At 37.8% G+C, this 13659-nt stretch overlaps 1 protein-coding gene across 1 annotated transcript; it reads left to right on the plus strand.

The window, feature by feature from the left end:
- Positions 1-458: 458 nt before the first annotated feature.
- On the plus strand, positions 459-11550 carry LOC127411338 (N-alpha-acetyltransferase 30-like). The gene is made up of 4 exons (XM_051646852.1): positions 459-2155; positions 3669-3792; positions 4046-4101; positions 9995-11550. The coding sequence occupies exons 1-4, from the start codon at positions 1382-1384 to the stop codon at positions 10130-10132; spliced, it is 1092 nt and encodes a 363-aa protein (XP_051502812.1). The 5' UTR covers positions 459-1381; the 3' UTR covers positions 10133-11550.
- The last annotated feature ends 2109 nt before the right edge of the window (positions 11551-13659 follow it).

The raw sequence follows: 13659 nt of genomic DNA on the forward strand, positions 1-13659 counted from the left end.
TTTGCAACAAAACAACAAAAATAATACTACAAAAGAGCTAAAGCTTCTATATATTCTTAAAAACAACCATTTAAATGCCCCCATATGTTCCCAAAGACCAAGGATAAGTATTTATATAATTCAAGTGCAAGGCATTGTGGGTATTCCCCATAGTCTTACATGTTGTACTCAATAGTTTGATTTACTAACACTTAAAATCTTAAGTCTATGGATTTTTAAGAAAATGAGTTCAAGGAACTTAGGTTTTTTTAGTTATGAGCCCAAAACTTGACATTTCAAGTAATGTTTAATTAAGACAACTTGATTTTTCCAGTAATGACAACATTAGGGTTTACAGTCTTTATTGTATTAGAATACTGTCTTGCTACTGGACAGTTAAAGGAAATCACACAGTCGCTATTGGCATATTACAATCCTGAAATATTATTGTCATATTATTAGTATTATTTTTAGGTATGTTCTAGAGGGGCAATTTAATATATTGGTATTCATAATAGTTGTTATTGAGATATTGGGAACTATGTATTCTAAAAGATGTAGTTTTTGTTTTGCGATATGTTAGAATTTCATATGTTCCTTTAGGATTGGTTCAAAATTAGGCCGATAATAAAAATTCCAATAGTAATCGTGTACACATTACTTAAGGATTTTTGGACTAAGTTTATTAAAAATGAAAGAAATGTTTCCAATTCTTTAGGCAAATTTCCCTAATTTAATTAGACTATCAGCACTGTTTTTGCACACAGTCTGTCGATCTTTATTCATAAGAAAATCATGAGAGAGAATTCCGTCACAAAAGCACATGTATTTTTGAACACAATGGACAGAGATAAAGCAGTTATTCGAACAAGTGTCAACTCCCAAAACACTGTCAATGAACACCCACAAGCTGTGCCCTTGGACAAAATTGCAAATAATTGGATGTTTAGGTCCATCTAGTGGCTCATCTTCGAAAATAGGCCAGGTAAACCAGTCACTAGTCAAACCAGACCGAATTTCATGTTTAAAATATATTATTGTGAATGTAAGCGGGTTTCGGGGCTGTAAAAACGCATTTAAAACAACATTTAATTTCTTTCATTTGATACAGATAACCACACTAAAGTTTAAAAACATTTTAATAAAAACTACATTTCCCAGCATCCTTCACTCTGAAGCCCCGACAAAGTGTCGTAAATCACCCGCTCTGCTTTACGGCAGAAAGTAGGCCAGTGTGGAGAGCAATGGCAGGAACAGACACGAGATAGTGCTCGAACTTTACATTATTCCAACATTTATCAGGTACCAGCAGCCGAACGGACGCCTGTATTTGTCCTTGTTCACTGTGAGAGTCTGATTCCGACCCCGATTTCCTGTCATCATATTAACTGTATGCAGTGGAATGGCTGAAGTGCCGCCTGGGCCTAACGCACTGCCTTCACCCCCGAGCGACATTACAGCACTGCCCGTGGACGGGTGCACCTTACTGGGGAAAGATGAGGGACTGGAAATCATCACCCCCGGCCCGGGACCACACCAGCACGCCGGCGATCATAAAGCAATTGTCAAATCCAACCAGAACAACGTGCACCCTAATGCGTTAGGCGCTCAGTTCCACTCAGCCCAGCTGAACGGGGTCCAGTGCAACCACGCTCACCTCCAGAACCACGTCCAGCATCGGACGTCCGACAGTCAAAGCGGCGCTTCTGATCATCACCCGGACAGCATCGGCGAAACACAGGGCGATCACACGGAAAACAACAATTTAACCAGAAATAAACGTTGTAATGATATATCACAGAGCCAGTTGTCGCCGAACAACGGGATAAACTGCACTGATAGAATGGCGATCACGGAGAGCAGCTCTTGTCAAGTAGAGAATGATGTGAGGAGCAGGACTGGTACGGTGGATAAGGCTCGAGCAGCAGAGGAATCAGGCCCGGGCCCGCAGGGCGCTCGAGTAGAGCAGCATGCGGCGGCGGATGACAGCGCTCCGGTGGCGGAGATGTCGAGACTCGCGCTAGAGGAGCACGACGAGTCTATCCGATACGTGAGATACGAGTCTGAGCTCCAAATGCCCGATATTATCCGACTCATAACGAAAGACTTGTCTGAGCCCTACTCCATATACACCTATAGGTACTTTATTCACAACTGGCCTCAGCTCTGCTTTCTGGTATGTGTCTTATTTCGTTTTTTTCCATCAAAATGATCTCTTTCTTTATGTTTTATGTAAATGGATAACATATAGTGTCTGTGATGATACTGTATCAGATCATAATACCATCATACTGGTTGATTACCATGTATATACCTTGGTATTTGCATGTTACTCCAAGGTACAATGACATGACACATGTCCAAAAGTCATGCTAATGAAAACCATATGGTGTATGCCCAAAACATGATATGACCATGTTACCATGTCAAGAAAATCATGTTAGCATGTCCAAAAACATTGTAATGCCATGGTTCTTGTTTACTAGTATTTGTCTAGAGGTTTTGCTAAAATTTTGTTTAGTTAAACCACAATAGGCCCTCGTGAAAACGTACCATTGTTTTACTATTATAACACTTAAAGGAATAGTTCAACCAAAAATGGAAATTCTCTCATCATTTACTCACCCTCATGCCATTCCAGATGTGTACGACTTATTTTCTTCTGCTGAACACAAAGATTTTTAGAAGAATATTTCAGCAATGAAGGTACATACAATGCAAGTGAATGGTGGCCAAAACTTTGGAGCTCCAGAAAGTACATAAAGGCAGCTTAACAGTAATCCAAACGACTCCAGTGGTTTAATCCATGTCTTCTGAAGCGATGCAATCGGTTCAAAATATAACTACTTTTTCACTGTACATTTTACCATCACAGTTTCTGGGCACGATCATGATTTCTAGCTCGATCACACTTCCTGATGGCACTAGGAAGTGTGATCAAGCTTGAAATCATGATCGCCAAGGAGACTGCTGATGTCAGGATTTATAGTGAAAAAGGAGTTATATTTTGGTCTGTTCTCACCAAAAATGGATTGGATCACTTCAGAAGACATGGATTTAACCACTGGTGTCAAATTGATTAATTTTATGCTGACTTTATGTGCTTTCTGGAGCTCCAAAGTTTTGGTCACCATTCACTTGCATTGTATGTACCTTCATTGCTGAAATATTCTTCTAAAAATCTTTTTGTGTTCAGCAGAAGAAAGTAAGTCATACACATCTGGGATGGCACGAAGGTGAGCATGAACTTATTAATATTTTCCATGGTATATATCAAAGTACCATTGTGTTACCTTCTGATACCATCACTGTACCATGACATGACTTTTATTAACATGGGTTATTATTAGTATAGTAATGGCAAGTGTTGTTATAGTTTCAAATTAGTAACAAATGCCATAATTTGTTTAAAAAAACCCATACAGATCAGACCATGGTAATAAAGAGCCATCCATGATATGGTTTTAGTACAACTGTCACCTATTAAACTAGTGTTACTGTAGAGAAATTCTGTGTAGTAAATTTTCATAAGATTTGTCTTTATAAACACAAATTCAGGCTGGTGTATTTATCACAAATTAAGCCTAATTATAGAGAATCGAGCTGTGTCATTTTCTTCATGCTTTACAAGCTACAAGATGAGCTAATTGCAGGGTTTCTTGATGACTCTTATTTCTAATGTGTCACAGGCGATGGTTGAGAAGGACTGTGTTGGTGCCATTGTATGTAAGCTAGACATGCATAAGAAGATGTTTCGTCGCGGATACATCGCTATGCTCGCGGTGGACTCCAAATTTCGCAGGAAAGGCATTGGTAAGGGCCGTAGCTGACTGCTAATACGGTAGCCCTCATCTCAGAATGGCAACAGTCAGTGATCTTTTTATAGGTCGCACGTCTGCTTCAGTGTCCGTTCATAGATGCAACTGTCATTGAAGGCTGTAAACTGCTATGCAGGTTTGCTATTCAGTCTCAAAGAAACTCAAAGGTGCATTATGTACCACGTTGACTAGATATATTACTGTAAATGTTTTCTGGATGATTAAAAGCTTTAATTTTGCTTTGGTAGGCACCAACCTTGTGAAAAAGGCCATCTTTGCCATGGTGGAGGGGGATTGTGATGAGGTGAGAGATTAATCTAGCAAAAACTTCATGCTATGGGTATGTTCAGAATGGAACACTAAGTTACTACCTACTGCATACTAAACAAGGTCTGCTTGGACATCGTTTGAAGCCTGAATCTGTCTGGTAAATGACACCATGTGATATTTTTATTTTTCATTAAAGGTATAGTTCACCCAAAAATGAAAATTAACTAATTTACTCACCCTCATGCCATCCTGGATGTGTATGACTTTCTTTGTTCTGCAGAACACAAAATTAAGAATTTAGATGAATATCTTAGCTCTGAAGGTCCATACAATGAAAGTGAATGGTGACCAGAACTTAGAAGGTCTAAAAAGGACATAAAGGCAGCATAAAAGTGATCCATAAGACTCCAGTCGTTTAATCCATATCTTCAGAAGCAATATGATAGGTGTGTGAGAGAAACAGGTCTATATTTAAGCCTTTTTTTATTATTATTATTACTGTAAATCTCCACCTTTAACCAGGAGTTTGACCAGTTGGTGGCTGAATGTGAAAATGTAGATTTACAGTAAAAAAGGATTTAAATATTGATCTGTTTCTCACCCACATCTTTTATATCACTTAAGAAGATATTACTTGAACCACTGGAGTCTTATGGATTACTTTTATGCTGCATTTATGTCCTTTTTGGACCTTCTGCATTCTGATTGCCATTCACTTGCATTGTATTGACCTACAGAGCTGAGATGTTCTTCTAAAAATCTTTGTGTTCAGCAGAAGAAAGAAAGTCATACACATCTGGGATGGCATAAGGGTGAGTAAATGATTAGAGAATTTTCATTTTTGGGTGAACTATTCCTTTAACTACAAACCCAAAGCAAGCCTTAAGTTATTCATAATTTTTTTTGGGTCCTATCATGCTACGGCTGGGTGTCAGACATATGGTAAATACTAAATAATACACTTTTTTTTTTAAAAGTATTACGCGATAGAGTATGCTGTCATAAATGAAATTGTTTCACACAATCTCACTTCATTGGATGTTTACATCAGTGAGAGCTGTCAATTTATTTAAAAAATAAATGCTAATTACAGTATGATTGTTAGTACAATTTAGCATTTTCCTGTAATTCAAATATGTTTAAAAATTTTCTAACTTTCCAGTCCAGTGAAATGAGTCTCACAAAGGAGAAATCACTTTTGCTTTATTTGTTGCAGTCCACCATTTTTAGTTTAAATGCATACTGCAGTTTTTTTTTTTTTTTTTTTTTTTTTTCTTTTGCTAATGTTGTAGGCCATCTGGGTATTCTATGCATTTGTCTTAAAATTTTAAATATATGCATGTTATCATTTTATTCCATCTATGGTAACAAAGGGTTAGTTTTTTTTATAATCCTTTAAATACCTTAAAGTACCTTAGTGTTTTTAGCCAGCGGCACACTAGCAGATTCAAAACAACTCTATTTTGGCCGAGGGTGTTTGTTTTGCTGAGATCTCCCTTTCTTGAGTCAGAGGTATAACACACTTGCCGATACAAAATGGTGGAGGAGTGACAGACCTAACAAATCTCTGCAGCTCTCTCCCTTCTGTTACGTGGAGCTTGCTGAAATAACAACAAGAGTACTGCATGAGCATAAACTATTGTAAAAGATTGATTTAGGAAGCGATTCACACACCCTGTCTACACCGGAAGCGAGCGTCATGTCAAAAGCAATAGAACCCTATTATAATCAGTGATGCTGTCTACACTGGAAGCAGGTGTCCCGTTCCATTTTGCGCTGCATGCGCTGGTGCTATTACACAAATTAGACGGTTTAGAATGTTCGTGTCCAGTGTAGACAGCCTCAAGCTGCAACATTGCGTTAATGGACGTGCCCGGTGTAGACAGGGTGTTAGAGTAACTTTACATTGTGAAAGTGCGTGATTGTGTATTTATCCCCTTGAGACTTACGGTAGAAGGTGTATATCCATATGCAGATTTCAGGGAGTGAAGAAATTACCTTCAATAAAAAATAGAATGTTTTTGTTCTGCTTTATGATAATCATTAGTCATTTTAATGTAGGAGAACTTTGGATTACAATCAGCGTTTGTGAGGAACTGCAGCTGAGTCCTCAGCAATGAAAACGTTCAGATCGGCTTGATATCTTGTCAGTTCTTCACTTAAAGAAGAAGCTCATTGGACACTTGAAGAGAACACAAGAGCCCGCCCCGGTGATAGAACAAATTTTTTTTTTAATGTTTTTTTAAAAATTATTATTATAAGACATGTGACAATACGGAGGACGGTACAGTGACTATGAAAAGTATTAACACCCTTGGATGTTTTTATATTTTATTAGCTTTTTTAAAAAACAAAATTATTGAATCAGTGAATTTCATTTGACTTTTTTGATACTGATCAACTGAGAAATACTCTTTCAAATCAAAGTCAAAACACATTTCTACCAAATAGGAAAATTGTATTACAAATATTTAACACAAAATAATTGGTTGCATAATTATTCACCCCCTTCAAGTCAGTATTTAGTAGATGCACCTTTGGCAGCAATCAAAACCTTGAGCTAGTATGTGGATAGGTCTCTGTCAACTTTGCACATTTGGACACTGCAATTTTTCCCCATTCTTCTTTGCAAAACTACTCAAGCTCTGTCAGGTTGTGTGGGGATCATGAGTGCACAGCCTTTTTTCTAGTCCATCCACAGATTCTCAGTTGGGTTGAGGTCTGGACTCTGACTTGGCAACTCCAGGACATTAAAGGGATAGTTCACCCAAAAATGAAAATTATCTCTTAACATTTACTCACCCTCATGCCATCCCAGATGTGAATGACTTTCTTTCATCTGCAGAACACAAATTATGATTTTTAGAAGAATATTTCAGTTCTGTAGGTCCATACAATGCAAGTGAATGGGTGTCACAATTTTGACGCTCCAAAAAGCACATAAAGGCATCATAAATGTCATCCATATGACCCTGCCCAGTAGGGGGCGGTCTGCATGAAGAATGTGAATCACCAAAAACACAAGAAGAAGAAGAATGTGAAAGCGATCTGTTTTTCACCTATCATATCGCTTCTGAAGACCACTTGGAGTCTCATGGATTACTTTTATGCTGACTTATTTGATTTTTGGACCTTCAAAATTTTGGCATTGTATGGACCAAAAGAGCTCAGAAATTCTTCTAAAAATTTCAATTTGTGTTCAGCAGATGGAAGAAAGTCATACACATCTGGGATGGCATAAGTGTGAGTAAATGATTAGAGAATTGTTATTTTTGGGTGGACTATTCCTTTAACATTTTTAGGGCCTTTCCCACTGGCAGTACTAAAGCCCGTTTTAGGTACTTTTCCCCGGGACTTGTGCTTTTTGTCACTTTCACACCTAAGAAAATATAGTTCCTCGAAGCCGTTTTAGAGGACATTTTAGCTCCTACTCCAGGGTAGATACTTTTGAGGCATATAGGAACTGTGGGAGGTGCTGCAGCAGCCTGTGATTGGTCAAAAACCTGCATTGAGAAAGGAGAGGAGCTCCATGACCACCATAGTATACAATCTTGCTGCTAGTTTACATGAGTGAAGTATTGTGTGCCTGTTACTGTGTGGGCACCAATATGTCTTTTTTAAATCAATGAGTATTTCAGTACAATAATTTATGCTGAGTCATAAAAGCTTTATTGTAAAAGATTGTGTTGATAAATAGGTTTATAGTGTATTTTCAACACTGAGCGTGTGCTGCGTGGTTAAAGAGCTCTTTCACCGCCTCGTCTCTCCTCTCCCTCCTGCTGCAGCATGGAGCACCGCATGCATGCATGCATGCATGCCTCGCGAGCCCAGTTTAACCTGTAATCTAAAGACACAAGCTGTGTACGAAAGCTGGTAAATGCTGCCTTCGGAGGCTGTATAAGTATGGATGAATGTAGGATGAAATAAGTTGCTTTTTAAACTGTTCAGATAGTTCCATTCATCCAAAAACACTGGTGTTTAAATCATTAATTGATAAGGCAGCTGCCTACGTTTTCCAATGCAGTCACAATTTGTTTAAAACAGCCCTGAACGAACAAAAGTGTAGCTCCGATCCCAGCGTCCTCCGGTGTTCTCGATTTTGTTTCAATAACGACAACAACGCACGTGCAAATAATGTCCGAATAAAAATGGTCAATACTAGATGATGTCACTATGGTGGTTACTTTGTGAGAGTGAATGCAACAGGGAAAATTCTCCTCGGGTGTTCTGTTCCTCGTAAGAGTTCTCATCTAGAAAGTTACTAAGGGAAAAGTACCAGGACTGTAGGTGGGGAAAGGGCCTGTTGTTTTGAAACCATTCAGTGTAGCTTTGGCTGTATGCTTGGGATCGTTGTCTTGCTGTAAAACAAATCTTCTCCAAAGTCTCAGTTCTCTTGCAGACTGCATTAGGTTTTCCTCAAAGATTTCCCTGTATTTTGCAGCATTCGTTTTACCCGCTAACTTTACAAGCCTTCCAGTTCCTGATGCAGAGAAGCATCCCCACAGCATGATGCTACCACCACCATGCTTCATGGTGGGGATGATGTATTTTTGATTACGTGTGGTGTTTGGTTCACCTCAAAAATTGCGTCTGGTTTGTTGGCCAAAAACCTCCATTTTGGTCTGATGAGATCAAATCTTCTTCCAGCAGACTTTAGAGTCTCCCACATTCCTTCTTGGAAACTCTAGGTGAGATTTCATATGTTTTTTTTTTTGTTTGTTTTTTTTCTCTCAATAGTGGCTTTCTCTTTGCCACTCTCCCATAAAGCTGCGACTGATAAAGAACCCGGGCAACAGTTGTTGTATGCACAGTGTCTCCCATCTCAGCCACTGAAGCTTGTAAGTCCTTCAGAGTAGTCATAGGTCTCTTGTTGGCCTCCCTCACTAGTCCTAGCTCTAGGCAGATTTACTGCTGTGCCATACTTTTTCAATTTCTTAATTGTTGACTTCACAGTACTCCGAAGGATATTCAGGGACTTGGAAATTTTCTTTTATCCATCCCCACATTTACGTTTATCAATAACGGTTTTGCGGATTTGCTTGGAGTGTTTTTTTTGTCTTCATGGTGTTGTTTTTCCCAAGATACTGATACAGACATGTGTATTTATACTAAAATCACTTGAAACACCTTGACTGTGCACAAGTGATCTCCAAGAAAACTCTTATTATTATTATTATTATTATTAGCAATTATGTAATGAACCTCACCCCTGCAGATCACTGGAAAAATTGGCTAATGTGATGCTGGCTTTACTCAGCGACTGCTAGTAGTAACTAGTGTTTTAACTGAATACATTTTTTACTTGATACATTTAAAACTAATGATTCGATTTATCAAAACGTGCAAAAGTAATCAGATGAGATTACCTAAAAAGTGTAGTATGAAAAATTACATTACTGATTACAATTTTAATATTGTAATTTGTAATCATTACCAGATTACATCTAAAAAGTAATTTACCCTACACTGCTATGCAGGAACTTACCTTCCATTTCCAAAGTGACAAATCAAACTGGAATACACAGAGCTGTTTTATTTTTATTTTATTTTATTTATTTTTTTTGCAATCTATTTCAACTCGTTACTTGATTGCACTGTAATTTTTTTTAAACTTTTGAACAAAATTGATTTAAAAGTGAAAAATTACTTTATTTCCAAGAAAAATTCTGGATGCCTCTCACTGAATTAAATGCAACGTGATGAGGTCATGTGACAAAATCTAATATACTATGCATCACTGCATAATGCCTACTGTTTCACTTACAAGTTAAAAAAAAAAAAAGCATTATGCAGTGAATACTGCGCAGTATTTAGTAAATAATTAGCAAATATTCCATTCCTAACATGGCTAAATACTTCTTAGAATCTAGTATAAAATGTGCACTTTTCAAATCATGTCTCTGTATGTTTTGTTTTTTCATCTTCAGGTGGTGCTTGAGACGGAGATCACCAACAAATCAGCCCTGAAACTCTATGAGAACCTGGGCTTTGTCAGGGACAAGCGGCTGTTTAGATATTATTTAAACGGAGTGGACGCACTTCGGCTCAAACTCTGGCTTCGCTAAATCAAACTAATGGGTTCTTCAACACTTTCTCCATCCCTTTGGCCTCCTCTTCCTCTGCCCCAAGCCTCTTTTGGCTCAGATCACATGACTTACCCTCAATAGAAAGACGCTTGACCTCAGCTGAGACACAAAGGGGAAGCTCTGAGGGAAAATTCAAAAAAATCATAATAAAGTGTTTTATGAACTTTTGGGGCGAAAGACAGAGAGGTTATTGCAAAAAAAGAAAAATATATGAAGTTGGGTACTACTATTACATTGACACTGAAGAGGAAGGGATGGTGGCTTGGGCATTCAGGTGTCGATAGCCCGACTGAAGACCACTGTGTATTTGGGATGGGCTAGGCAGAATGGGTTGACGGCATCTGCGAAATGATTCGAGCCGAAAGCAAACAATGCACCACAGCTCTGTTGTTAAATTTTTTTTATGAACAATCACAAACCGAGAGATGAAAATGTGTGTTCAGACCGACTCAACAAAACTCAAATCAATCTTTTTTTGTTTGATTTTTCTTCTAAAAGAGGGTGCACGGGAGCACTGCAGGTTGATATCGTGTTGGAGCCTGCTGCTTTGTGTTGTTTTTGTGCATACGGGGGTCTGCGGTTTATTGAATGTGTTTATTTTATGTTTTGAAAAACACTTGGCAGAGCACTGTCCGCTTTAAAAGGAAATGACAAACTAGCGTACAGAGCGACGTGTTAACAATGTGGACAGTATCTCTGCTCTTGTAAGTCAGTCGTATTAGCCCGCTCACAATACGCCATATTGGTTTATGTGGATTGTGATTCTTCTGTGTTTGGAGGCAGTTGTTGGATTACATTTTAGGCTATATACAAATTTTGTCATCTCACCAAACAACAACTTGGCTGGACAAGTTTCGAGGGTATTTTGTGCACCAAGACGAATGAAAATGAATTACTAAGTGGGCCTTCCCAAATTGAAGTGAAATTCCCAACCCCCACCCCCATTTTTTTTTTTTTTTTTTTTTAATCCACAGCCTTTATTACAATTCATCTTAGATGGTCCTTTTTATATATTTGATTGAATTTATAGGAATAGTTCACCCAAAAATGAAAATTCTCATTTACCCTCATGCCATCCCTAATGTGTGACTTTCTCTTTTCTAACAAACACAAGTTTTAAGTTTTTTAGAAGTACATCTCAGCTCTGTAGGTCCACACTATGCAAGTGAATGGTGACTAGAACTTTGAAGTGCCAAAAAGCATAAGAAGGCAACATAAAAGTAATCCATACGACTCCGGTGGTTAAATCCATAACTTCAGAAGTGATATAATAGGTGTGGGTGAGAAATACATCAATATTTAAGACCTTTTTTTACTATAAATCTCAACCTTTGACCAGACCCGACCATTAGGTGGCGATATGTACGAAGAATGCAAATCACCAAAAAAAAAAAGAATGTGAAAGGGAAAGTGGAGATTTATAGTAAAAAAGGACTGAAATATTAATCTGTTTTTCACCCTTGCCTATCATATCACTTCAGAAGACATGGATTTAACCACTGCAGTCATATGGATTACTTTTATTTATTTATTTATTTTTTTTGTGTTTTTGGGAGCTTCAAATTTCTGGTCACCATTCACTTTCATTGTATGAACCTACAGAGCGGAGATTTTCTTCTAAAAATCTTAATTTGTCGTTTGCAGAAGAAAGAAAGCCATATACATCTGGGACGGCATGAGGGTGAGTAAATGATGAGAGAATTTTCATTTTTAGGTGAACTATCCCTTTAATGAATGACCAGAAGGATCTGGAACCATTATGAATGAGACAGCGATTAGATTACTATTTACATTATTAGTACTAATACGATTGCATTTATTGAAAAATATACCTGGACACCTCTGTCACACGTTTAGTTATTCAGATATGCTAAACCAGGACAAAGGAACCTCAAACAGATGCACTTCTTATTTTTGCACTGATTAAATAGGGAGTTTGTGCTCAGTAAAATTCCCTTGTCTGCCGCTGCCTTAGTTAAACTGTAGAGGGCAGCATACAGAACTCACCAGCTCAGTTCCATTGAACTCATGTGGACAGTAACTTTGAATTTTGGAGTCATGAAGCAGTTTGATCATATGCAAGACTGCATTGTTTAGAGGTGTTTTAAATTGTGCGTGTAAGGGAGGTTTTTTTATCGGATTGTGTTTAACAGTGTGATGTGGCAATTTGTACCATCACCCACAGTATAAAGTATGTAAGAGTTCTGAAATTTGTGTTCATATTTTCATTGCCAATGGGGTAGGCACCTTATTTGATTACGCAAATGAAAATGGCAGTTAAAAAATAGACGTACAGTCTGTTTAGTAGTTTGTACCGTACCTTGGCAATCATCATGTGAAAAAGTCTGGAAAACAATGCTTCTGGTTATTATACATGACCTTACTGTCTACTGAACATCTGTACATCTATTCCTCACAGCATTATTTTAATTTGCATAAAATTTAAATATATATAAAAAAAAACAAGGCTGTGAGTTCAATTGCATTCAGTTTTCCTGTCTTGATGGTGTCTACCCTGACAAAGGTCTGTAGACCCCATCTTTGCTTTTGCTGCTGGCTAATGAGTTCTTCGGGCTTGGGGGGAAGCTTCTTTTTTCAGGTTTTGAGTGGGAAACAAGAGATTTTTGATTTGCAAAATGTACATATGGAGGCTTGATTTTGTTGACCATCATTGGCGAATTTTTTTTTTTTTTTTTTTCCCTTCCCATAGAGCTGCTGCGCTCCATTGTTAAGAAGACTGAAATGTTGCTATTTAAATTTGCGCTTTAATACACTGATATTACTGATGGAGTGAATAAGAGGAATTGATGCATTATGTTTGTTTGCTGTTTTGTTTTACTTATTTTGCCCCATGTTACATTGCGGAATGATAGCAAGCCCAAAATATCTTCCAGAAACGTAGTCCCATTAACCCCGAACAGTAGGGCTCAGGTGTTTCATTTCTCTTCAGTTCTCCTTTCACTCATCAAGGGCTCCTTTCAAGCACCCAGTGGTTAAAAACCACAGTTTACTTTAAAGCCATCCTGTCTTCACAAGGAGTTGTTTCTTTGTAAGCATTTCATTTGTGGACTTAGATGTTGAAATGGAGACCTGAGAGCCTTTTTAAGATGTTTTTGCTTTAAAACACCATTTGAACAATCAGCTCTTGAGAGTGCATCCTGACATTAAGGGTAGTTCATTAAAAAATGAAAAGATAATTAAACTATGACACAATTTTCATTTTTGGGTGAGCTGACCCTTTAATTAAATTCAAAGCTCCTTACAAAAAGCCAACCTAGACAGACCTAGATGGATTGATTTGGCTACCAATCATTTGCCATCCTTTGCTATTTTCATATGAAATTAACGCTTATTATGTAAAATTGTGGTTGGTAAGGGCCCCGGTAATGTTATTTTGCACTGCCATTTTTTTGACTTTGTGGTTTATTACTGTAAGCAGTACATCAAAGGTTATGGACATGAACAACTTTAGACTGAACAGCTGGCAGGTTCTAGCTGGGCAAGAT

This window comes from Myxocyprinus asiaticus, chromosome 20, assembly GCF_019703515.2.
Source record: "Myxocyprinus asiaticus isolate MX2 ecotype Aquarium Trade chromosome 20, UBuf_Myxa_2, whole genome shotgun sequence".
Taxonomy (NCBI): domain Eukaryota; kingdom Metazoa; phylum Chordata; class Actinopteri; order Cypriniformes; family Catostomidae; genus Myxocyprinus; species Myxocyprinus asiaticus.

Coding starts and splice junctions, on each gene's coding strand:
- LOC127411338 (XM_051646852.1), top strand. CDS start 1,382: ATGGCTGAAGTGCCGCCTGGGCCTAACGCACTGCCTTCACCCCCGAGC. Junction 3,793..4,045: donor ATTTCGCAGGAAAGGCATTG/GTAAGGGCCGTA, acceptor TTGCTTTGGTAG/GCACCAACCTTGTGAAAAAG. Junction 4,102..9,994: donor TGGAGGGGGATTGTGATGAG/GTGAGAGATTAA, acceptor TTTCATCTTCAG/GTGGTGCTTGAGACGGAGAT.